Source organism: Oncorhynchus mykiss, chromosome 1 (assembly GCF_013265735.2).
Source record: "Oncorhynchus mykiss isolate Arlee chromosome 1, USDA_OmykA_1.1, whole genome shotgun sequence".
Classification (NCBI taxonomy): domain Eukaryota; kingdom Metazoa; phylum Chordata; class Actinopteri; order Salmoniformes; family Salmonidae; genus Oncorhynchus; species Oncorhynchus mykiss.
Window position 1 is genome coordinate 63,630,570 of NC_048565.1, and position 22,804 is coordinate 63,653,373.

At 41.8% G+C, this 22,804-nt stretch overlaps 1 protein-coding gene across 1 annotated transcript in view; it reads right to left on the reverse strand.

Moving 5' to 3' along the window:
- The window catches only part of LOC110532553 (kinase non-catalytic C-lobe domain-containing protein 1), a 24,067-nt gene continuing 1,263 nt past the window's right edge, over positions 1–22,804 (reverse strand). Inside the window, exons 2-15 of the mRNA XM_036982654.1 lie at positions 19,088–19,446; positions 14,683–14,776; positions 14,490–14,587; positions 12,859–13,058; positions 12,091–12,204; positions 8,825–8,972; positions 8,287–8,460; positions 6,163–6,378; positions 5,792–5,874; positions 5,412–5,565; positions 4,916–5,038; positions 4,379–4,438; positions 4,068–4,225; positions 1–2,810 (exon numbers count right to left, since the gene is read on the reverse strand). Coding sequence (XP_036838549.1) covers positions 2,579–2,810; positions 4,068–4,225; positions 4,379–4,438; positions 4,916–5,038; positions 5,412–5,565; positions 5,792–5,874; positions 6,163–6,378; positions 8,287–8,460; positions 8,825–8,972; positions 12,091–12,204; positions 12,859–13,058; positions 14,490–14,587; positions 14,683–14,776; positions 19,088–19,411 — 2,178 coding nt within the window. The 5' untranslated portion in view covers positions 19,412–19,446 and the 3' untranslated portion in view covers positions 1–2,578. The remainder of the gene's footprint in view (positions 2,811–4,067; positions 4,226–4,378; positions 4,439–4,915; positions 5,039–5,411; positions 5,566–5,791; positions 5,875–6,162; positions 6,379–8,286; positions 8,461–8,824; positions 8,973–12,090; positions 12,205–12,858; positions 13,059–14,489; positions 14,588–14,682; positions 14,777–19,087; positions 19,447–22,804) is intronic.

Below are 22,804 nucleotides of genomic sequence, written 5' to 3' on the forward strand. Positions count from 1 at the left end.
AAGCTTTTGCAACAATATATTTTATTAAACTAAACCAAAAGTGGAGTTCTGCACCCCACCTGATTGAAACGTTTAAAGCCGGTCGTGGGTTCGTACACATACATTTCAGGCAATCACTGTGGCCTCTATGATTTTATGGGAATGGAATTATATTTTATCATCCTTTATAGTTGACCACTCTGATATTAATTATTTAAATGATTTTACACAACATTGCAGTCTGGTCATTTACATCATTCCTTTCTAAGCCCCTTCCACAACACTAAAATCAAATGTAAAGCAAAGGCAAGTAAAATACTACTCTAATGGTTTAGCATTAACACCTCTTCGATACCCCGGTGAGCACTGGCGCCACTGGCCCAACAGACAGCATTTGGCGCAGTCGGTTTAAACATTACAGATCAAAGGTATTACAGTAGCAACACAATTAGGTTTGATTGTAATGTAAATAATGGAGAGCAAGCTCTAAAAAAGTCTGAAAAACGCCTACAATGGCTACAGTACATGTGGTTTTGCATAGCTTACACATGCGTAAAATATCCCCAAAGAGGCCTGTTCAAAATTGCATTCCAGCCAGATGTTCGCCAGAAAGAATGTCAAAAACATCTAGAAATGGAAAGTTGAAGAAATAATGTCAACCCAAATGATCCAACCAGGCCAATGTCGCCAGGTGTCCCTTCTCTCTGTATACGAAGCCCTTCACGTGTTTCAGTCTCTTCAGATGGAAGACCCCCAGCAGCTACGGGACAATACCCCTAAAATTATCGCTTAGCTATGACAATGCAGATAAGGATATATTGAATGTCTCCTTTATCGATGATCTGACTATTGCTTCTCAGCCTCCCAATTACGACCCTTTATCTCGAGTGCTTTGAAGAGGTGCCCTGATCCCGTCAGATAACAATGGAAGCTGTCCGGTCCTCACGGGACGCCGCCGGGGGAAGTCGCTTCCATACAGAGCATATTTCCTCGCCTCTGTGGCAACGTCCTTAGTAGTCGGAGACAAATTGGACGCACAACTATAACATCTCCACACACAATGAGCCTGCCACTGACGCATGCTTTCCGATCCTCAGCGATCAGGTTGTTTTTGTTTGTTTGTGGTGTTGCTATAAATCCATACAAAAACACAAGTAAGATACAATACATATTTTCATAGATTGAGTTTGCTTCTCATTTTTAAGCATGGTGGGCTACATTCTCGTCCCCTGGTTGATGAATTATATAAAAATCATGAACTTTTCTTTCAGTCAGAAAATATATGACCATATGTGGGAAAACACCAAACAAAAGAGGCATTTGGCATAAACTAACATATTTAGCACATTTACATCAGACTCTGAAACATGAAAGATTACAAGGTAATTTACTTTGCGTTTTTAGATGCTTGAAATAGTGCTAGGAGACATACATTAATTGTAAGTACAGCACTTCATTCTCATATTCAATACACCATTTAAAACGACAATTAACTTAACAAGATATCAATGTGCTAAATATGGTAGTATGATTATGCCAATGTTTATGTTTCTGTTTTGCCACATGCATGTATGTTGATCTATTTTTTTTTGAACTGAAAGAGAGACAGAACATTTCATGATGTTTTAGCATTAATCAACCAGGGACAAGAAGGTAGCATACCATGCTTAAAATGTGTAGCAAACTCAATCTATTAAAACATTTATTGCAGTTGTTTCAATTAGTTTGCAAATCACATGTTTAGAAAATTATCTAATTTCTCCTTTGCAAGTATGATCATGCAAGACTTTGTAGCCTCTATACACCATAGTTACATTGCAACATTAACGTTTGTTTAAAAAGAAAACAACACTTAGTGTGTGGAACTATAGCAATTATTCAGGTATTTGAAATCATTTTGTCATAATGGCACAATACATCATGATTTTGATATTTCTCTTGTATCTTGAAATGCTGTAATTATCATGTCAAATAACCATTGTCAATGTATTTAAAATGGTGCTCCGGAGGGATGAAAATGGTCATTAGCTATCTGTGGTTGTATCAAAATATCTAATTTAGCATAGTACACTTAGTGAACTAAAGACATTACGTCAACTCATCATGAAACATTGTTGCACATTATCATCATTATGTTGTCTCGGAGACGAGCAATCAAAATTTGTGTAAGAGAAACGCAAGCATCATATGCCTCCACCAGAAGGATTTTTAAAAGTCCCATACTGTTTTCTACTCTCCTCATCCCAATATAAAAAATAAAAAAAACATTCCAAAGTTTCACTTGACATTGGAGTCCGCTTTGGAGACAATCAAGGAGTTGGATGTGTGCTGTGGGTTGTCAGGCTATGGGGTGCAATGTGGGAGGTTGAGCTGGATTCTTACAAAAAATATATATTACCAATAAACAGAGAAAAAAGAACAGTTTTTCCCAGACACCCACCCAGTCCCTGCTACTATAGGAACCCAGTGGGGTGTGGAGGGTTCAAAGTCTGTTGAGTAGTTGTCTGACCTGGGCTAGGAATAGGTCCTCTCTGTCCATATAATCATATTCATTATGACTTAATAAACCAAATTGATCCTAGATTAGCAAGGATGGGGGTCACTGAAAGGTGGCCTTCACCCTCTTCAGTGTGTCCTGGATCCTGCGGGTGTGTCGGTCAGTGGGGTTGTGGTGGAAGTTGGCCTCGTTGTCTGCAGCCAGCAGGGGAATGTCACAGCCACTGAGGTGGGCTATTCTTAGTCTGATGTAGGCCTGCAGCCCCGGGTCAGGAGTGAAGGAGTACACCGTCTCCTGGAATGCATGCACCTGACTCACCACCTTGGCTATGGTTCTGGAGAGTGAGTGAGTGAGTGAGTGAGTGAGTGAGTGAGTGAGTGAGTGAGTGAGAGAGAGAGAGAGAGAGAGAGTGAGAGAGAGTAGAGAGTGAGAGAGAGTAGAGAGTGAGAGAGTAGAGAGTGAGAGAGTAGAGTGAGAGAGTGAGAGAGAGAGAGAGAGTGAGTGAGAGAGTGAGAGAGAGAGTGAGAGTGAGAGAGAGTGAAAGAAGCAGATAAAGCGGCAAAGAGGGGTGACAAGAAAGTACAGAAAATTAGGACAAATGCCGCGGTAAAAGTTGGGGCCGCCATGGAGATGGAGAACAAGACAGACAGAGAGAGTAAAAAGGAGAAAAAGGAGTTTGCTATTGTTCATCTGCGGCAGAAACACAAACAGTTTCCCACCACTTTACTGAACACTTGCACCATATACAGTACAGTAAGTGACCTGATTTCCAGAGTAGTCGGGGAACCTAGGGTCTATCATAACCAGCTGTGATGCGGCCTCTCACCGTGACCCTTATGACCACAGCATCTGTCAACATCGATGCGTCTCGGAGCACCTGGTGTGCCACATCTCCTAATATCACACCCTATCCCCGATACACCATCTGGCTGTGTGCTAGCTTTAGTAGAGGAACCCAAATCGTACACGACTGCCACAGAATAAGCAGCTGTGTCATTATCGTCAGCCGCGACTTTCTGTGAACCCAGCATCTGGCCGCCATATTTGAGTGGGTAGAAGGACACAGGGAAACTTGTTTGATGGCAATTTGGCCCACTTCGTTACATCGAGGGAGAAAGTTAATCTCAAGTTTATGCCGTTTATCAATGAGTGTCAGGTTGATATCCCTGTCAGTGCAAAGGTGACCAAAATGAATCTCAAATGTAGATACATGCAAATAAATGCTATTGGCAAGTATTTTGAGTGTTTTGGCCTTGTGTAGGCTACAAGATTTTCTAGACCCAGATTAAACATAGTCCTAGGCATGTATTCACAAAGCATGTGAATCTAGGATCACATTTTCCCTGTCCATATCATCTTATTCATTATGATCTAAAAGGCTACACTGATCCTAAGTCACCACTCCTACTCTGAGACAGTTTGTGAATACAGGCCCAGGTGCCGGTTTCCCGGACCCTAAATAAGCCTAGTCCTTGATTTAAACCCACTTTCAAATACGCCATTCAGATTCTCCTTAAAACATCCTTTTTAGTCCACGACTTAATCTATGTCCAGGAAACCGGCCCTGAGAAATTGCATTACGTTCATTCACCTGAGTTTTGGCCACTTGTAGGCGCCACTGGTCAGAGTGAAGGCTCCTATCTCCAGCTGCTGGATGTGCATGGCCAGGATGTGGACAGCAGGGAGGGTGGGTCTCCTCCTCACATGCTCTCCTCCCATCAGACACAGGTTATCACTCTTCAGAAAGACCTGACAAAAAGGGAAGGGGAGGGGAGAGAGGGAAATAGAGTGAGTGAGAGAGAGAAAGAGCATTCACAAACAGATGTCTTACTCTTCCATTGATTTATAACATTGATTTCATGAAAAAAATAAACTGTAAAGTTGAGCAAAATCCCGCCTCACCTGCACGGCTCGCAGATCCTCAAGGACCTCACACACCTTGGTAGACAGATGTTTCCAAGCCTATCGGCAAGAGAAGAGGTGTTTCATTTAGCAAGAACCAATAAATCTGTCTCACACTTACAGAAGCTTTGCTCCCTTAAAAGTTCAGCATTAACTAGAACAGGTAGAATATTATTAGAACACGGAGAAACAACAAGAATACATCCATTTCAGTTGTTACACTTACACAATTAAAACGGGACGTTTCTGTTGCACTTCACGGGGTAAGCACCCATTTTCGGTGCCGTTACATCCTCCTACGTCTTGTTTCAACACAAATTCTGATGTTCTGGCTTCCATAACAGCAGAGTAAAAGAGACATTTCCCTTCATTAAGGGCCTAAGAGGTACGTTACTTTACAAACGTTCCACCTGTCTGTGTAGAATTCTTATTCTTTTTTTCCATGGGGTGATTCCGAAAATGGCTCTGGTCCGAAGTAGGGAATAGTATGTATGTAGGGAATAGAGTGGCGTTTCAAATGCAGGCACGCAGACTTACCGGTAATTGCCTGACAATCACATTCTCCAGGCCTCCAAGGACCTGCATTGCTGTGGCAAAGTCTCTTGATTCATAGCAGTGTTTGGCAATTAGGAGAAACTTGGTGAGCAAAGCCGCTTGGATCTGCAGCAAGAAAAGAAGAAGAGAGATCCGATGGTCATGCATTCACACAATCAATCAATCAATCAATCAAATTTATTTTATATAGCCCTTCGTACATCAGCTGATATCTCAAAGTGCTGTACAGAAACCCAGCCTAAAACCCCAAACAGCAAGCAATGCAGGTGAAGAAACACAAACCGTTATAGAAAACAAAGAACACATCATATAAGTGCATCTGATGGCTCTCACGTAATTAGATTCAATGGGCAACGACTGACTGTGAATGAAAATAAATGATGTGTGTGTGTGTTCAATGAATGAATGATGCATGTCGATATAGATATCACACCGTACTGTCCAACAGAGTTGAAGCCTCGTTACTAGCAGATCTCACCTTTATCGAATCACAGATGACGAGATCTGCAGAGACCCAATTGGAGACGCTGTCAGCATATCTCAGTAGCTGTTGGAGGTGGCTGTCCTGTGGAGTCCCTTCGTGAACAAATAGACTGCTGCCCTCTACTGGAGGAACAGAGTGTGACGCATGTCTGTGGCAGAAGACAGGCAGTCAGACGAGAGACTGGGCTGTAAAATGAATGGTTTATTTTGTCACAAATTGTCAGGGATGCAATGGCTGACTGGAACAAATGGCTCATTATCTAGCAAGTGATAATGTGTTCAGATTATGCATTCTGGTGTACTCATTTGGTACTTCAAACAAATTTGACTGAAAAGCCACTGAAATTATTTGGAGCGCAGGGAATATTTACTCACTTGGTGACACAAACAGCTTTGTCCCTGACTCCTTGAAATTTAGAGTTGAGGAAATGAATTGGGTGACAGCCTTGAAACATTTCCTGCATTTGGAGAAAAAAAATTCAAACCAAAAGCTTATTTGACACATTTATCTGCTAAATGACTCAAATGTAAATGTAAAAAATATATAATTGCAGGTCTGTGAATCGGTTTTAAAATAAGGAAAGGAGTGATTTGTCTCCCCCTGGTGTTTATAAATGACAATGTTTGTGGGTGAGTGTGAATGCATGAGAGAGGTAGAAATTGCATGTCTGTGCATATGTTGCAGCAGGATGATTTGGTGGGCTGTGCATGTGTGCATGTCAGTGTGTGCGTGCATTCGTGTGTACCTGCTGTAGTAGAGTGAGTTGCTGTGCAGTGTGTTGGGCGCTGTGTTCACTCTGACTAAAGGGGTGTCTCTCTTCGCTTCTGAGGCAGGCACTGGAGATGTCATCCATAAGGGAGGTGTAGTAGGGCCGGGGCAGGGCTGCTGCTATGGAGTAGGCCTTGTCTTTAGGCTGGGTCGACTGGGGCTCAACCACCCTGGATATCCTCCACTGGAAGCTCTACAGAGATACATCAACTTAGAAAAGTTCTTGATTTGAATACATACAGTGCCTTCAGAAATGATTAGACTTTTCCCCCATTTTGTTGTGTTACAGCCTCAATTTAAAATGGATTACATTTAGTGTCACTGGCCTACACACAATACCCCATAATGTCAAAGTGGAATTATGTTTTCAGACATTTTTACAAATTAATGAAAAATGAAAAGTTTAAATGTCTTGAGTCAATAAGTATTCAACCCCTTTGTTATGGCAAGCCTAATTATGTTCAGGAGTAAATATGTTTAACAAGTCACATGATACGTTGCATGTGCAGTAATAGTGTTGAACATGACTGTTGAATGACTACCTCATCTCTGTAGCCCACACATACAGATAATTGTAAGGTCCCTCAGTCGAGCAGTGAACTTCAAACACAGTCAACCAACGTTTCGCAAAGAAGGGCACCAATTGGGTAACAAAATCCAAAGCGACACTGAATAGCCCTTTGAGCATGGACAAGTTATTAATTACACTTTGGATGGTGTATCAATACACAACAGTCACTACAAAGATACAGGCATCCTTACTAAGGCAGTTGACAGAGAGAAAGGAATCCGCTCAGGGATTTTACCATTTGGCAAATGGTGACTTTAAAACAGTTACAGAGTTTAATGGCTGTGATAGGAGAAAAATGATGATCGATCAAAAACATTATAGCTACTCCACAATACTAACCTAAATGACAGAGCGAAAAGGAAACCTGTACAAAATAAAAAATATTCCAGAACATGCATTTTGCAGTAAGGCACTAAAGTAAAACTTTTATTTTAAATTTTTAAATGGGACAATGAAATGTACTTTATGTCCTGAATACAAAGTGTTATGTCTGGGGGCAAATCCAACAACACATCACTGAGTACCACTCTTCATATTTTCAAGCATGGTGGTGGCTGCATCATGTTATGGGTATGCTTGTTATCGGCAAGGAAGAGGGAGTTTTTTGCTGGATAAAATTAAATGGAATAGAGCTAAGCACAGGCAAAATCCAAGAGGAAAACCTGGTTCAGTCTGCTTTCCAACAGACACTGGGCGACAAATGTACCTTTCAGCAGGACAATAATCTAAAACACAAGGCCAAATATACACTGGAGTTGTTTACCAAGACGAAACTGAATGTTCCTGAGTGGCCCAGTTCCAGTTTAGACTTAAAATCGGCCTTAAAAATCTAAGGCAAGACTTGAAAATGGCTGTCTAGCAATAATTAACAACCAACTACACAGAGCTTAAATAATTTGATAAAGAACAATGTGCAAATATTGTACAATCTAGGTGTGCAAAGCTCTTACCAAGAAAGAGTCACAGCTGTAATCGCTGCCAAAGATGATTCTAACATGTATTGAATACTTCTGTAAATGTGAATACTTAAAATAGATATCTCGGTATGTCATTTTCAATACATTTGCAAACATTTCTAAAAACATGTTTTCATTTGGTCATTATGTGGGTATTTTGTCTCGATGGGTGAGAGAAAAATATATATTTAATCCATTTTGAATTCAGACTGTAACACAACAAAATGTGGAATGAGTTAAGGGGTATGAATACTTTCTGAAGGTACTGTATATACCGTCGCTGCATTGATTAGGGCACACACTGTGGTTCTTATTGGACAAGTCCAGGTAGTCCCTCCTTTATTCAGTCTCTTTTCTTCCGTTTGGTGCCAATGTTTGATGCTAATGCAACATAGTATTCACGTAATGAATACAACGCAGCTCTGATGGTCCCCATCAGTTGAAATACATTGTGTAAATGGCTTATTTTTGAGTCAGACAAACTTTCACTACTTTGAACCAACCATTTTCTTTTCTGGCAAGAAAAACAACATCAACAACATAATAGTACACTCATTATAATCCTTTTATGGACCTTCCTTCCAGAGTACTCAATAGCTGATTTTCTGCATGAGGTATGGACAGACAGTGCATCATCATCATCCTCCTGCATGCTGATTGGGCTCCCACAGCCTTGGCTCCACCTCTTCCTGGGAGACCTCTGTAGAGTGGTCAAAAGTCTCTCTCCTCTACTGTCTAACGGAGACACCTAAATAAGAACCAGATCATTACAAAAACCCTCCTTCAGAGTATTGCATGGCTAAACACTGAAAAATAGACAAGAGCAACAACACTGCTACAGATTTCGCTAATTAGATGACATTTACATAATTTAGCAGATGCTCTTATCCAGAGCAATTAGGATTAAGTGCCTTGCTCAAGGGCACAGACAGATTTTTCACCTAGTTGGCTCGGACAAGCAAACCAGCAACCTTTTGGTTACTGGCCCAACGCTCGTAACCGCTATGCTTCCTGCCGGCCCAGTTGAGACATTAATCCGATGATTAATTTCTTGAGTGACCGGTTTTTAGCTTTTTTGTGATTAATTGATGATTGATCAGCTCTGTAATTACTTCAGTGGTGAGGAAGTTTTCCAGGGTCATCAGCAGGCTGGACTTGGGGCTGAAGTCCACCATTATGTAGTCAGTCAGCCAGGTTTGCAGCACGTCCAGACTCCGGTGGTACACCTTAGCACTGTCCCCTGACACATCTGGATCACCTCTGGTAGAAAAAGGAATGTGAAGATCACACAGAAGCACAGAGATAGAATATCTAGACCGGACATTCTACTTACATAGATTATCTTTAAAATGAGCTATATCCAAGCCTAAAGTATTTTAAGATCAGACATAGTGGGTGAGGGGGGTGTTACAAAAGCTGTCATTATTACAAAAGAGTAACATTAATTCTGGCTAGCTACTTTTCAGAATTCCCCTGAAAATAGAGTTGATTTTCTGCCCGAGTCAGGCCTGACATTCTGAGAAGTGATTCAGGCCTGGGCTTAGATTTGTCGTGACAAGATTACATGTTTTGAGACCAACTCTACTGTAGGGGGAAAAAGAAACATATGTCTGTACTCCATCTCCCTCTGTGTGCTAGACATGAGTCTGCAACTCCCTCCAGCTATCTATCCCAGCCCAGAACCCAACTTCCTCTAGAGCACCTGTCAAACTCATTCCATGGAGGACCGATTGTCTGAAGGTTTTTGCTCCTCCCTTGTACTAGATTGATGAATTGAGGTCACTAATTAGTAAGTAACTCTCCTCACCTGGTTATCTAGATCTTAATTGAAAGGGAAAACCAAAAATCTGAAGAAAAAAAAAGGAAAACCCAAAACAATCAGACACTAGGCACTCCACGGAATAAGTTAGACACCCCCGCTCTAGAACAACATTTCTCAATCCACATTTTTGTTCTCATCTACCCCAGAACAGACACCCATCCAGCTGGCGCTGCTGTTGTTCTTTCTGGGCTTTACAACTGATGAAAAACAAAAGAAGAGGAAAACACAGAACTAGAATTGGAGACAGGTTTGTCTTGATTTTCAACATTCTCGTGTGAACTTAAGATCCATTGACCCTCGAGTACTCAAGGGTCCACTCAAAATGGCTAAAATCCAGTCTCCGAGCATGTTTCTGAATGAGCGTTTGTTATCGGCGGTTGCCATAGAGATTCTTGCAGTAGTAGAGAAAGTGGTAGCAGAGTACCAGGAGTAGATTTCCTGATCTAAAGAGGAGAATGACCAGCTGCGGAGACTGTTGCAGATCAGACCGGAGATAAAACGTTGTATAATAGACTCCCTCTGGTTCTCTCTTGCTGTCTCCAACGGGGTTACCCCTGAGCAGCAGCACTGTGAGCAGGACCCAGTCTCGTGTAGGAGGACACATAGCCCACACAGATTAAGGAGAAACAGGAGGAACTCAGGACCAGTCAGCAGGAAGAGCAGCTTCAAGGGATTTTTTTTTTATGTTTACACCAAAGACTCAATTTCACTTCTGCCTGTGTGAAAAGGGAATGTGATCAGGATGACCCAGAGTGACTAAGCCATTGGATCGCAAACCTTTTCGCACCGTGACCCACCCAATGGGTCTCCACATTCTCTGTGACCCTTCAGATAATCAAAAACAATGCCTCCAGTCACAGCTCAGTCGTAAGTAGCGACCGAGTAGGACTTGACATCAACTACCATTAGATCCCAACCTTCCACTGTGTACAGAAACACCATTGAGAAAACCCGGCACCACGTTAAAAAAAAACTGACCGCTGAGTTGACTGACTAGCAAATGCTTCCGTGTGATTGGTAGGCTGAAGACACACTTGAGGATTCACGTCGAGAAAAAAAAGTATGTGGGAAACTTAACAAAACATATGACTCACAGGGGAGAAAACATTTAGCTGCGGTCACTGTGGCAAAAGCTTCACTCGCAAGGAGTCCCTAATGGGGCGGCAGATAGCCAGTAACCAAAAGGTTGGCTGGATCGAATCCCCGAGCTGACATGGTAAAATCTGTCGTTCTGCCCCTGAACAAGGCAGTTAACCCACTGTTCCCCGGTAGGCTGTCATTGTAAATAAGAATTTGTTCTTAACTGACTTGTCTAGTTAAATAAAGGTTAAATAAAATACCTGAAAATGCATATAAAGTGTCACACAGGAGAGAAATCATGTGATTGTGGGAAACGCTTCCATCGCAAGGGGACCCTGAACAGGCATATACTGTTTGCCCACAAAGAAAACAGGAAATAAAATGTATAGAAGAATTTAAATGAAGGCAGAGCGATCTTCTCTCAGGAGATGGGAACAAAAAGGCAGAATATGGATAACACTGTTAGGAAAGCAAATGATTTCTGTGGGTTTCAGAAATTCATGTGTTATGAATTTCCTTTTGTCAAAAATCCTATACAAATACATTTTTATTTAATTTGAATGATGATGTAGTCAGAGTATTGCAGGAAACAATGGAAAGGAATGGAAAAGCTGGCAAATTGAATGGCCCTATTCAATCAAACTGATAATATCAGTTATTGCAACAAAGGACTTCCATTCTGGATTCATACACTCAAGTAACACATTCATAAACATGCTGGAAGAATGTTGGACTTATCCCAATCGCAGCTTACTGGTTTTGAATTATGTTATCAATGTTAAACCATTTTGTCAAATTTTCATGAAGTAATAATGAATAAGAAAAGTATGTTAGAATGTAGCTCATTTTCAAAGGCAGCATTCATGCCAACATAATTATAGTTGTGCAAAAATGTGATCCTTGTTTTAAACAAGCCCATGTTAACAGTTTTCTTATTTGACCTTAATCTAAAGTTATGGAAGCAGAGGTGGCACTACAGGTTCAAAAGCCTAGTGATTCTTGAGTGAACGGCCAATCATATTGCTCAAATACAAATAGCACGACTTTTCTGCGTGTAGTCTTCAATAGTTTACAATGGCAGGTTAATTTTGAACTAAGAAGCAGAAATGTGCTGAGAAGTTATTGGCCCGGTAGATGCTGCTGATTCTAAAGTCCTGGGGAAAATGCTGTTTCGCCACATTTTCCAGCAGCTATTTATGATAGACAGTTATAGTAGTAGCGCCAATTTGGCTTCATTTTTATTTTACAAGTGGCCAAACATTTTCTTATTATTTTCTTCAATTAGCATTTTACCATAGACAATTATTAGACCAGACATTAATTCCACAGAATCAAAACCAAAGAAACACAATGACTAGAATGGACATTCCAATTATATTTCTAAGCAAACACAGGGTGTCAGGCCACCATCCAAAGAGCATGAAAATCTATTTTGTTTTATGTCCGTTTCCATTTCGGCGATAGTAGCCTACATACCCTGCTGCTACACTGGTGAATTTGCCCATCAGGAACTGAAGGAGTTCTTGAGGGGTACAGAAATAGCGGTAAGTGTACAGGAACTGTTGGATATAACCCTCCAGTGGAGCATTTCTGTCAGAGGAGGAGTTAGAAAAGAGTTCAGTTTGGTATCTGTTGAACGCAATATCTAAGCGATTGCACCCCACAACAGGTCTAAACGAATTAGGACAAATCAGTGAAACACATTTGAACACAGATATAAATAAAACAGACATGTCTTATTGTGCCCTACGTAGGTATAAATTAAATGTTACATTTTCTCAGCAATCAAAGGCATGATGATGGACAGTAAACTGTGATGCTCAGTTTAACACATTGGCCACTAGAGGGCCACCATTCAAAACAGGGCTGCCCACTTCCAGCAGCCTCAAAGCCAACTGACCCTGCAAGCTTACATAAAACGATATCCGTGCAACATTTTACGTAAGCTTGCAGGATAAGGCGGCTTTGCGAGGCTACAATTCCGGTCCTGGAGGGCCAAAACACCTCTGGTTTTCACCCTTTTCAATCAGGGACTGATTCAGACTTGGGACACCAGGTAAGTGTAATTAAATACAAGGTAGAAACAAAAAACAGAAGTGTTTCGGCCCTCCAGAACAGGAATAGGGAAGCTCTGATTTAAACCATACTTGCTAATACACTGTTAATCACACTCATGGGTTTAATAGTTCATGTTTTATTTTAACCTAAACCTTTTACAGTAACCTGTTATATAGTTAGTGTTACCTGGCATAGAGGTAGGACATGAAATCCAGGGGTGTGGCGGCCTGCAGGCTGCTCTTCCCTGTCCCTGCCCCAGACAAAGACACCAATTCCAACACGGCAGGCTCCTCTGAGGGCTGGAGATCCAGAGGGCTCCCTGGATCAGAGGCTGCCAGGGAGGGAAGGAGGGACACATCCACACCCCATTGATCCACACTCAGAACCTGACCAAAACAACCAGGCAGAGATATGAACCACAACCCATCAGAACCAGTAACCAATCAATGATTTGAACCAACAACCAATCAGAACCAACAAACAATCCGCGATATGGAGTGTACAGTGCAATTCAGAAAGTATTCAGACCCCTTGACTTTATCCACATCCACACATTACTTTGTTAAAGCACCTTTGGCCTTGAGTCTTCTTGGGTATGACGCTAAAAGCTTGGCACACCTGTATTATGGGAGTTTCTCCCATTTTTCTCAGCAGATCCTCTCAAGATCTGTCAGGTTGGATGGGAAGCGTCGCTGCACAGCTATTTTCAGGTCTCTTCAAAAGATGTTTGATCGGATTTAAGTCCATGCAATGGCTGGGCCACTCAAGGACATTCAGAGACGTGTCAGGAAGCCACTCATGCGTTGTCATGGCTGTGCGCTTAGGGTTGTTTTCCTGTGGGAAGGTGAACCTTGACCCCTGTCTGAGGTACTGAGCACTCTGGAGCAGCTTTTAATCAAGATTCTCTCTGTACTTTGCTCCATTCATCTTTCTCTCAATCCTGACTAGTCTCCCAGTCCCTGCCGCTGAAAAACATCCCCACAGCATGATGCTGCCACCACCATGCTTCACCATTGGGATGGTGCCAGGTTTCCTCCAGACCTGATACTTGACAGTCAGACCAAAGACTTCAATCTTGGTTTCATCAGACCAAAGAATCCTGTTTCTCATGGTCTGAGAGTCTTCAGGTACCTTTTGGCAAACTCCAAGCGGGCTGTCATTTGCCTTTTACTGGGGAGTGGCTTCTGTCTGGTCACTTCCATAAAGGCCTGATTTGTGGAGTGCTGCAGAGATGGTTGACCTTCTCCACAGGGGAACTCTGTCTTCGTCACCTCCCTGACCAAGGCCCTTCTCCCCCAATTGCTCAGTTTGGCTGTGCCTCGACACAATCCTCTCTGCGCTCTATGGACATTTCCTTCAATCTCAAGGCTTGGTTTTTGCTCTGACATGCACTGTCAACTGTGGGACCTTAATATAGACAGGTGTGTGCCTTTCCAAATCATGTCCAATAAATTGAATTGACCACAGGTGGACTCCAATCAAGTTGTAGAAACATCTCAAGGATGATCAATGGAAACAGGATGCACCTGAGCTCAATTTCGAGTCTCATAGCAAAGGGTCTGAATATTTATGTAAATAAGGTATCCATTTTTATTTGCAATAAATTTGCAAACATTTCTAAAAACCAGTTTCACTTTGTCATTATACAGTATTGTGTGTAGATTGAAGACTAACATGTTTTATTTCATCAATTTTAGATGAAGGCTGTAACGTAACAAAATGTGGAAAAAGTAAAGGGGTCTGAATGATTTCCGAAGGCACTTTATGCCTGCTTTGTGTTAGTATTTGGGGATTATTTATGTTCAACCTGTCCGCACCTCCAGATATTTCTTTATAGAGTCTAGAAACTCCACTTTGGACCTCAACTCCTCAAGCTGGACTTTGAGTTTGGACAGCATCAATCTAGCATCCGAACCTTCAGCAGAAAAACACATTGAAATGGTGTGTTTATTTCTCTATGTATAAACCCCATAGTAGAAATTGTAAAAGTTATGAGGGATTGATTGGTACGTTTGTTTTTTCTCTCTTGATGGAGCAGCTTTTGGTAGAAATGTCTGGTCTTTTTCAGACTCTTCGTCTCGATCATAAGCTGCTGTTGAAGCTCCTACAAGTAGAACATTTAATACATAAAACAAAGTAGACACCAAGCCATTCAGATCGTACACTTTAGAACTGTCAAGAGTTCTTTGGCTATCCCTGGAGGAACCCTTATTTTTTTGTTCACAGGTAGAACCTTTTCCCCAAAGATTTAGTTTTTCGTTGGGTGAAAATATTGTCGTAGCAGGGATAGCCGAAGAACCCATTACTAACCATTTTCCCAAAGGTGTATATACAGTACACAACGAGCCTGTTAAGCCCCGTTTCCACTGACACTTAAAATTAAGGCCAAATTAGAGCTGGCTCGCATGGAATTCTCAAAATCAAGCTGGGTTGAGGGAACCCCAGACCAGCGCAGCCCAGTTTCATAACCGGTGCCAGCTCGAGTCGAATTCAGGCTGGTGACGCCGTTACTATGCAACCACCGGCTGGCTGATCACTACTTTTTTATTTTTTATTATTCATAATACAAAAATCCACTTACATTGCTACATCAAACATGTCTAGCTAACCAAACACAGGTATTAACAATGCTCAAACATACAGAAATATAAATAAAATACAAAAAAGAAACCATTTAAGTGCAATTATATTCACTCTGAAAAATATATTTTATAATGATTCATGAAGATGTTATTCTTTTTGTTATTCACTGGGGTTAGTGTTTTAATAAGATAATTAAATTCAATCAGAAAAATTGGTAATTTTGGTATAGAATTTTGGAATTTTTGTGTATAAAGTATTTGGCAACAAGAATAAAAAAAAATAACAATCATTTCAGTGGTTTTGTTATCATTGCAATTGTAACATATTATATATTTTATGTTAAAATATAGGCAGTGTTCATAATGGTAAATAAGTACTTTGCAAGGTTTTCCCAAAATTCGGACACAAATTTACATTCAAAGAACAAGTGAGACAGATTCTCACCTTTTTCACAGAAAACGCAGATATCGTCAATAGCCACAAATGTGGACATCATAGAATTACATGGATATATCTTATGCAAAATGTTGAAGTGCACTTCCTTAACTTTGTTTGGTATACAGTATTTGTAAGGTCTTAACCATGCATTTTTCCAGACAATGTCAGGAATAAGCATGTTCCAGAAAAACTTTCCTCTCGGTGTAAGTTGGTTTTGTGAATGAAGAATTTGTCTTATATATTTATTACAACAAGATTTCTCAAGTAAGCCCACACCTTCCAATCTGAGTTCTGGATAAACTTTGTGATCATTCCCAAAATTAAGATGACTTTTCATAAGTGTAGTTAGACCACTGGGAATGGCTTTGATCACAGAAATAAACTCTCTGAAAGGTATTGGAAATATTACCCTTGTTGTCGAAAATATCAAGGACAAAGTCAATATTCCTCTCATGCCAGCTGGGGTAGAACAATGACTTATTCCTTACAGTTATGTCTGAATTATTCCACAAAAGAGCTTTATGAGGGGAAAAATTGTGCAGGAAACATATTTTCCATGCCAGTAAAGCTTGTTGGTGAAACCTAGCCAATTTAGCAGGTAATCTTTCAGGAATATAATTACATTTCAGTAAAAATTGAAGACCTTCCAATTTATTAAACACATGATTTGGAATGAAATACCATATTGAATCAGTATCGAGCAAACATGTTTTAACCAGTTTATCTTGAAAGTGTTATTTATGTCAACAAAGTCCAACACTTCTAGACCGCCTTCAGCTCTTTGGTTAGAAAGGACATATTTTTTTAGTTTGTGAGACTTATTTTTCCAGATGAAGTCAAGAAAGGTCTTATTGATCTATTTACAAGCTGGATTTACACATTACGATAATGAGGTGTATACAAAACGAGACACAGTCCCTCTGCCTTGGACAGAAGGACTCTCTCTCCCAAGTATAGAAAGATCTCTTTGTAGCCAATTATTAAATAAAGTTTTAGTTCTCTTAATTTTAGGGGAGACATTCAAATGTTGTCTGACTAAGTGGTTTTTTGACAGATGTATTCCTAAATATTTAACACAGTCCGGCTGATCACTACTGGGTGCTGACAACTTTTAGCTTGCTCGTCTGGACTTGTTGCTGGTAGCTAGCACATGGACAATCAGTACTGCAGTAGTCAGACATTACACGAATTATCACCATAGCTGGACCCTTCATACATTTTTGCAATACACAAACTTTTATGAGAACAGTCAGCCCTCGAATACTAGCTACCTAACGTTAGCTAGCAAATCAGAGTTGAAACAAGCTAGTTAGCTAGCTAATGTGGGCTAGCAGGAGTTTTAGCAGGCCAGGTCGTATTGAAAGCTAGCTAGCTACATTATATCAAACCTGTCTGGTTTGCTTGGTTAGCTAGCTAGCTAATAGCCAAAGCAGTGGCAAGCAAGGTAGGAATTAAGCTAGCTAGCCTGTTACGCTAGTGACAATACTGTTTAGCTAGCTAATGTTAGCAAGCTAAATACATGGCTCTGAGTCTCACTGGCATGAGTATGGGGTAATGTTAGTTACAGCATGGCTAGAGGGAATTAAAAGCTAGCTAGCAACATTTGCGAAACCAGCTGCAGTCACATATTGGTTACCTAGCAACATGACATAATTTCTCGTTTCTGAAGGCTGTGGTGGAAACATAATTCGATCTAGCCATCCAAGACTAGCCCAACCCGGGTTAACTTCAGTGCCAATGGAAACAGGGCTTTAGAGTACAATATAACACCGATATGGACCCATGGCTCTTAAAGAGCCACTGAACACGCTGATTAGCACGCATGTTTATATGTTGCTCATTCGAAAAACAAGATTTCAGTCTTGGAGGTGTGTTACCTGACCGATTCCGCGTTTGGTTAATTATGTTTTTTCTCCATGAGACACCGTAGACGCATAAACCTATTTCACATCATCAAAATCACCAAAATGAATCTAATGTAACTCAAGAAATCTGTAATTCATTTTGACGTTTTTGCAGAGGATGTTTTAGTTGCACAAGTTTACATTAAGGATTTTGGTGCTCTTATTTCTGAAGTAAATATATGTGTGACTTGTCTTATGTAAACAAAGTCGGAGCTGCCGGGCAGGTCTGTCTCACTGTCTATGCAATTTGATAGAGAGCAAACAACACCGCTGTTCACCCCCATGTTAGTGGGCAAATGGACATCGTCAAATCAAAACCCAACCTTCATTTACCTGTTGTGACGCATTTTAGACAAGACTGACTTGATGACTGACTATTTACACTTTGTAGTACATTTTGACACTAGAATAACTGTTTCGGACTCATATCGATGCCACATAGGCCGTTTTCAAAGGGATGTGTTGCTTTTCAAAGGCAGTCGGTCTATTAAGGTCAGACTATTCCACTGAAGGAGCAGGTAAAAACGTACACAATTACCATCAAAGCATACAGAGAGGACAGACCATCATAATTCTATTACACATGATAATGACTTTTATGTCGAAGGGTAGATAGATATGGAGAAAATAATGTGCCAATTACCCTAAAACCTCCAACTCTCTTCCTATTCGCCCGTAATCATGATAATGTGCAGATTTGCTTCAGCTAATAATGTTGTTTTGCTTGGTTTTAACTAATAATCTCATAGCTTTTTCATGAAATGCATGCACTTATCCAAACGTGGAGTTTGACTGAAAGTGTAATTACCAATTAATTATTCATTAGTAAATTAGTTAATTATTCATAGTAAATTATGTCAATGATACTATTTTGTGCATGCTCAGACTATGATAGGTCATCATTCAATCCATTCATTTTAAATGAGACTAATAGAAAGTGCATGCTTTTAATCAAAAGTGCCACTCCTATGTAATTGGCATTACCGTAATGCCATAATGAAATGAATACAGCTTCATCATTGGCAGCAATGCAACAAACACTACCTGGATGAAATCAATTTTAAAGAGAGAGGAGTCCTTTGAATATAGTGAGCATTAAGTGAATGTTGAACAGTAGAATTAGAACAGCTTTAGGCAATGACACTACTTGCCTTAAACATTAAACATGATTTCGCTTTATTTTAGTCTGGCATTTAAATAGATATTCACATAATCATGATATAAAAACGAATTATTGTTTATTTCAGATGAATGTAACTTTTTCATTATGCACCATTTGGTAGAAAGTAGTAACTAATCATGTTGAATCTTTGAAGTATCAGACAGTATACATTTACCACGTCTTCTAAAATGAGAGTCACATATATTTACACATTTACAAAAAAAGCACTATTCCAAACATTGAGACCATGGTATCTGTATGGTCTGTCATCATTCATAGCTAGTCTATTATATTTAAGCTCAATAGCTTTTCCTCCCAGGTTACCCACCTGTGTTTTCAGCTCCAGGCATGGGGACTCACTATGCTGTCCCAAGTTCCTAGCATATTCCACCACATCCTGACTAAAACAGTCCCCTCCATAGAAGGCCAGGGCCCAGGCTGGGCTGTAGCTGTGGCTGGACTCCTCTGCTCCTGAGCTGGTGGAGAGGAGACATTGAGACACCAGAAATTCTGTGTCCTCCATGTCCTCACAGCAGTCAGGGCTCATCTGGCCTCGGGGGCCCACGCTCAGTGGCTCGTCCGTCCCCCATAGAGAGTCAGCTTCAGAGGGGCTTTCATCGCCGCCCCCCACTGGATGCTCGGCACTCTCCATAGCCCCCTTAACCAAACACTCAGCAGCTCTCAATCCTGGACCAGGAAACATGGCAGAGCAGGAAGAGAGAGAAAATGGATGGGTCAGGTAGTCCGTATGTGTGTTCGTGTGTGTGTTCATGCACACATCTGTGTGTGCAGAGAATTTGAGAGGCTCTATTACATGTGTTATATGGTATGCTGTTATGGTATGGTATGCTGTTAAACGCTAACCTTGTTATATTGTTTGATTCTGCATCACAGGCGTCCTCCACCTTCCAGTGTGAGCAGACTATTTTTGCTCTGATTTATCATCTCACAAAGTATTTTGTGTGAAACTGAAGGTGTGTGCAAGTGTGCAGTGTCTGTTACCAATGGGTCTTTAGGCGTCTGTTTGAGTGTGCATTATGCTAATTGTATGTATTAACAACTCTCTCCAGCTGAGGAGATCATTGTAACATCACAGTGTGATTTGAGCCGTCTTGAATAAACTGTGCTCTTAACAACTTAATCCAACCGCCAATCATTATCCTAACAACTTGATTCAACTGCTGGATTTGTCACAACACCTCGCTACAGTATACAACTTCATCTAACTACGTCATCTCACAGACATTTATCATGATAATGCTAACAGCGATGACAGTTTGAAGTCATGGTAACAGTGATAACAGTTGTGAAGTAATGGCAACTGTAATGACAGTTGTGAAGTAATGGTGCTAAATTATATTGCTAGAGGACTCCTGATATCTACATTATGAGTATAATTACTGTCTTTGTTTTTGCTAGCTAGGGCCATCTCCTTTAAGTGCTGCCTGTCTTCCCAGTCGCCTACTTAGTGTGTGAACTGCTGAATGCTATTAACTTGCAGATGATTGTTGACACATCAACCAGGATTAAGGGGCAGGGCAATTTGTGACTGTTGTTGTTTTGGTAATCAGTGGCTGTATTGGAGCGGTTTCACCTCTCCTAGGCAATCAGCAATTAGTACCGGGAGGTGTGCTTGTGTGCTCTTCACCTTTGCAAGGCAATTAGCAATTAGTACTTCAGTCTCGTCTGTTTTCAAAGCGGCAGCTGTAAGAAGCGGTCTCGTCGCTAAACTAAGATTGTCGCCGAAACAGAGAGGGTTCTGCCAAGTTGTTCTGCAGTGTTACAAGAGGAAGGCTCCACACCACTGTCTCCCTTGAGTATTTTACCTAGTTATTCTCAATCTCAATTTGCTATTTTGTAGCTTTGGCAACTATGTGTGTGTTTTCTATCCTAGTTCGCCCCCCCCCCCCCCCCCCCCCCCCCCCCCCCCCCCCCCCCCCCCCCCCCACCCCCTGTAGGCTTTTCAGACGCTCCCTACCCCTTGGCTGCAACCCTTCTAATTTAGTGTACCCTGCGCGCACAACCCATGTGGAATTCCTGGTCTCGGGCAGCGTTTGGGACTGCCGATCTGCGGTCAAGAACACCTAGTTCATCTCAGCCTATGCTGCCCTTCAGTCCCTTGACCTTTTGGACTTGACAGAGACATGGATCACCACAGAGAACACTGCCACTCCAGCTACTCTCTCTTCATCTGACTACGTTTACTCTCATAGTTCAGGTTGAGAGCGTCTGGTCGTCGCAGTGGTGGCACAGGGTTAATCATTTCTCATAAGTGGAAATGTGTATTTATTTTCTCCTGTCTCACCTGCCCATCTCCTCATTTGAATTCTATGCTGTCACGGTCACTTGTCCACTTAAGCTTAACATTGTTGTCATCTATCGCCCACCAGGTGCCCTTAGAGTTCCTCAATGAGCTTGACACCTTGGTAAGCTAATTTCCTGACGATGGCTTACCGCTCTTCGTACTTGGTGACTTCAACGCCCTGACGTCTGCCTTCGATTAATTTCTGTCCTACTTGACTCCTGTGACGTCAAAAACTACAGACCGGTAGCCCTTATTTATTTTCTTTCCAAAAAACTTGAGTGTGCTGTTTCTGACCAACTCTTTCGATATCTCACTCAGAACAATGTTCTTGACCCTAACCAGGTGGGCTTCAAAACGAGTCACTCAACAGACTGCTCTTCTCTGTGTAACGGAGGCTCTCCACACTGCCAAAGCTAAATCTCTATCCTGTTCTCATCCTCCTAAATCTATCCATTACCTTCAACACTGTGAACCATCAGATCCTCCTCTCCACCCTCTCAGGGCTGGGCGTTTCAGGCTCTACACACTTTTTGGATTGCATCCTACCTGGCAGGCCGCTCCAGGTGACATGGAGAGGATCTGTGTCTGCACCATGTCCTCTCACTGCTGGTGCCCCCAGGGCTCGGTTCTAGGCCCTCTTCTCTCTATCCACCAAGATACTTGTCTCTGTCATATCCTCTCCTATCATTGCTATGCGGATGACACAACTACTTTTCTCCTTCCCCCCCTTCTGACACTCAGGTGGGGACACACATCTCTGCAGGCCTGCCAGATATCTCAGCTTAGATGTCGGCCCACCACCTCAAGCTCAACCTCGACAAGACAGACCTGCTCTTCCTCCCGAGAAAGGCCTGGCCACTCAAAGACCTCTCCATTGTGGTTGACAACTCCACGGTGTCCCCCTTCCAGAGTGCAAAGAACATTGGCGTGACCCTAGACAACACCCTGTTGTTATCTGCAAACATCAAAGCAGTGACTCAATCCTGCAGGTTCATGCTTTATAACATTTGTAAAGTACGACTCTACCTTACACAGGAAGTGGAGCATGTCCTAATTGAGGCACTTGTCATCTCCCGTCTGGACTACTGCAACTCGCTGTTGGCTAGGCTCCCCGCTTGTGCCATCAAACCCATGCAACTTATCCGGAACGCTGCAGCCCACCTGGTGTTCAACCTTCCAAAGTTCTCCCATGTCACACCGCTCCCCTGCACACTCCACTGGCTTCCAGTCAAAGGTTGCATCCACCACAAGACCATGGTACTATCCAATGGAGAAGCAAGAGGAACTGCCCCTCCCTTACCTTCAGGCTATGCTCAACAAATCCTACACCCCAACCCGAGCACTCGGCTCTGCCACCTCTGGTCTCGTGCCACCTCTGGCAAATCTAAAACCCTACTACTTCAAAGCATTTTTGTTGTTGTAATTTGACCCCTTTTGTTCTCCCCAATTTTGTGATTACGATCTTATCTCATCGCTGCAACTCCCCAACGGGCTCGGGAGAGGCGAAGGTCGAGTCATGCGTCCTCCGAAACATGACCCACCAAGCCACACTTCTTTACACCCGCACATTTAACCCGAAAACCAGCTGCACCAATGTGTCGGAGGAAACACCGTTCAACTGACGACTGTAGTCACCTTGCAGGTGCCCGGCCCACCACAAGGAGTCACTAGAGTGCGATGAGCCAAGTAAAGCCCTCCCCTAAATCAGACGACACTGAGCCAATTGTGCAGTGCCCTATG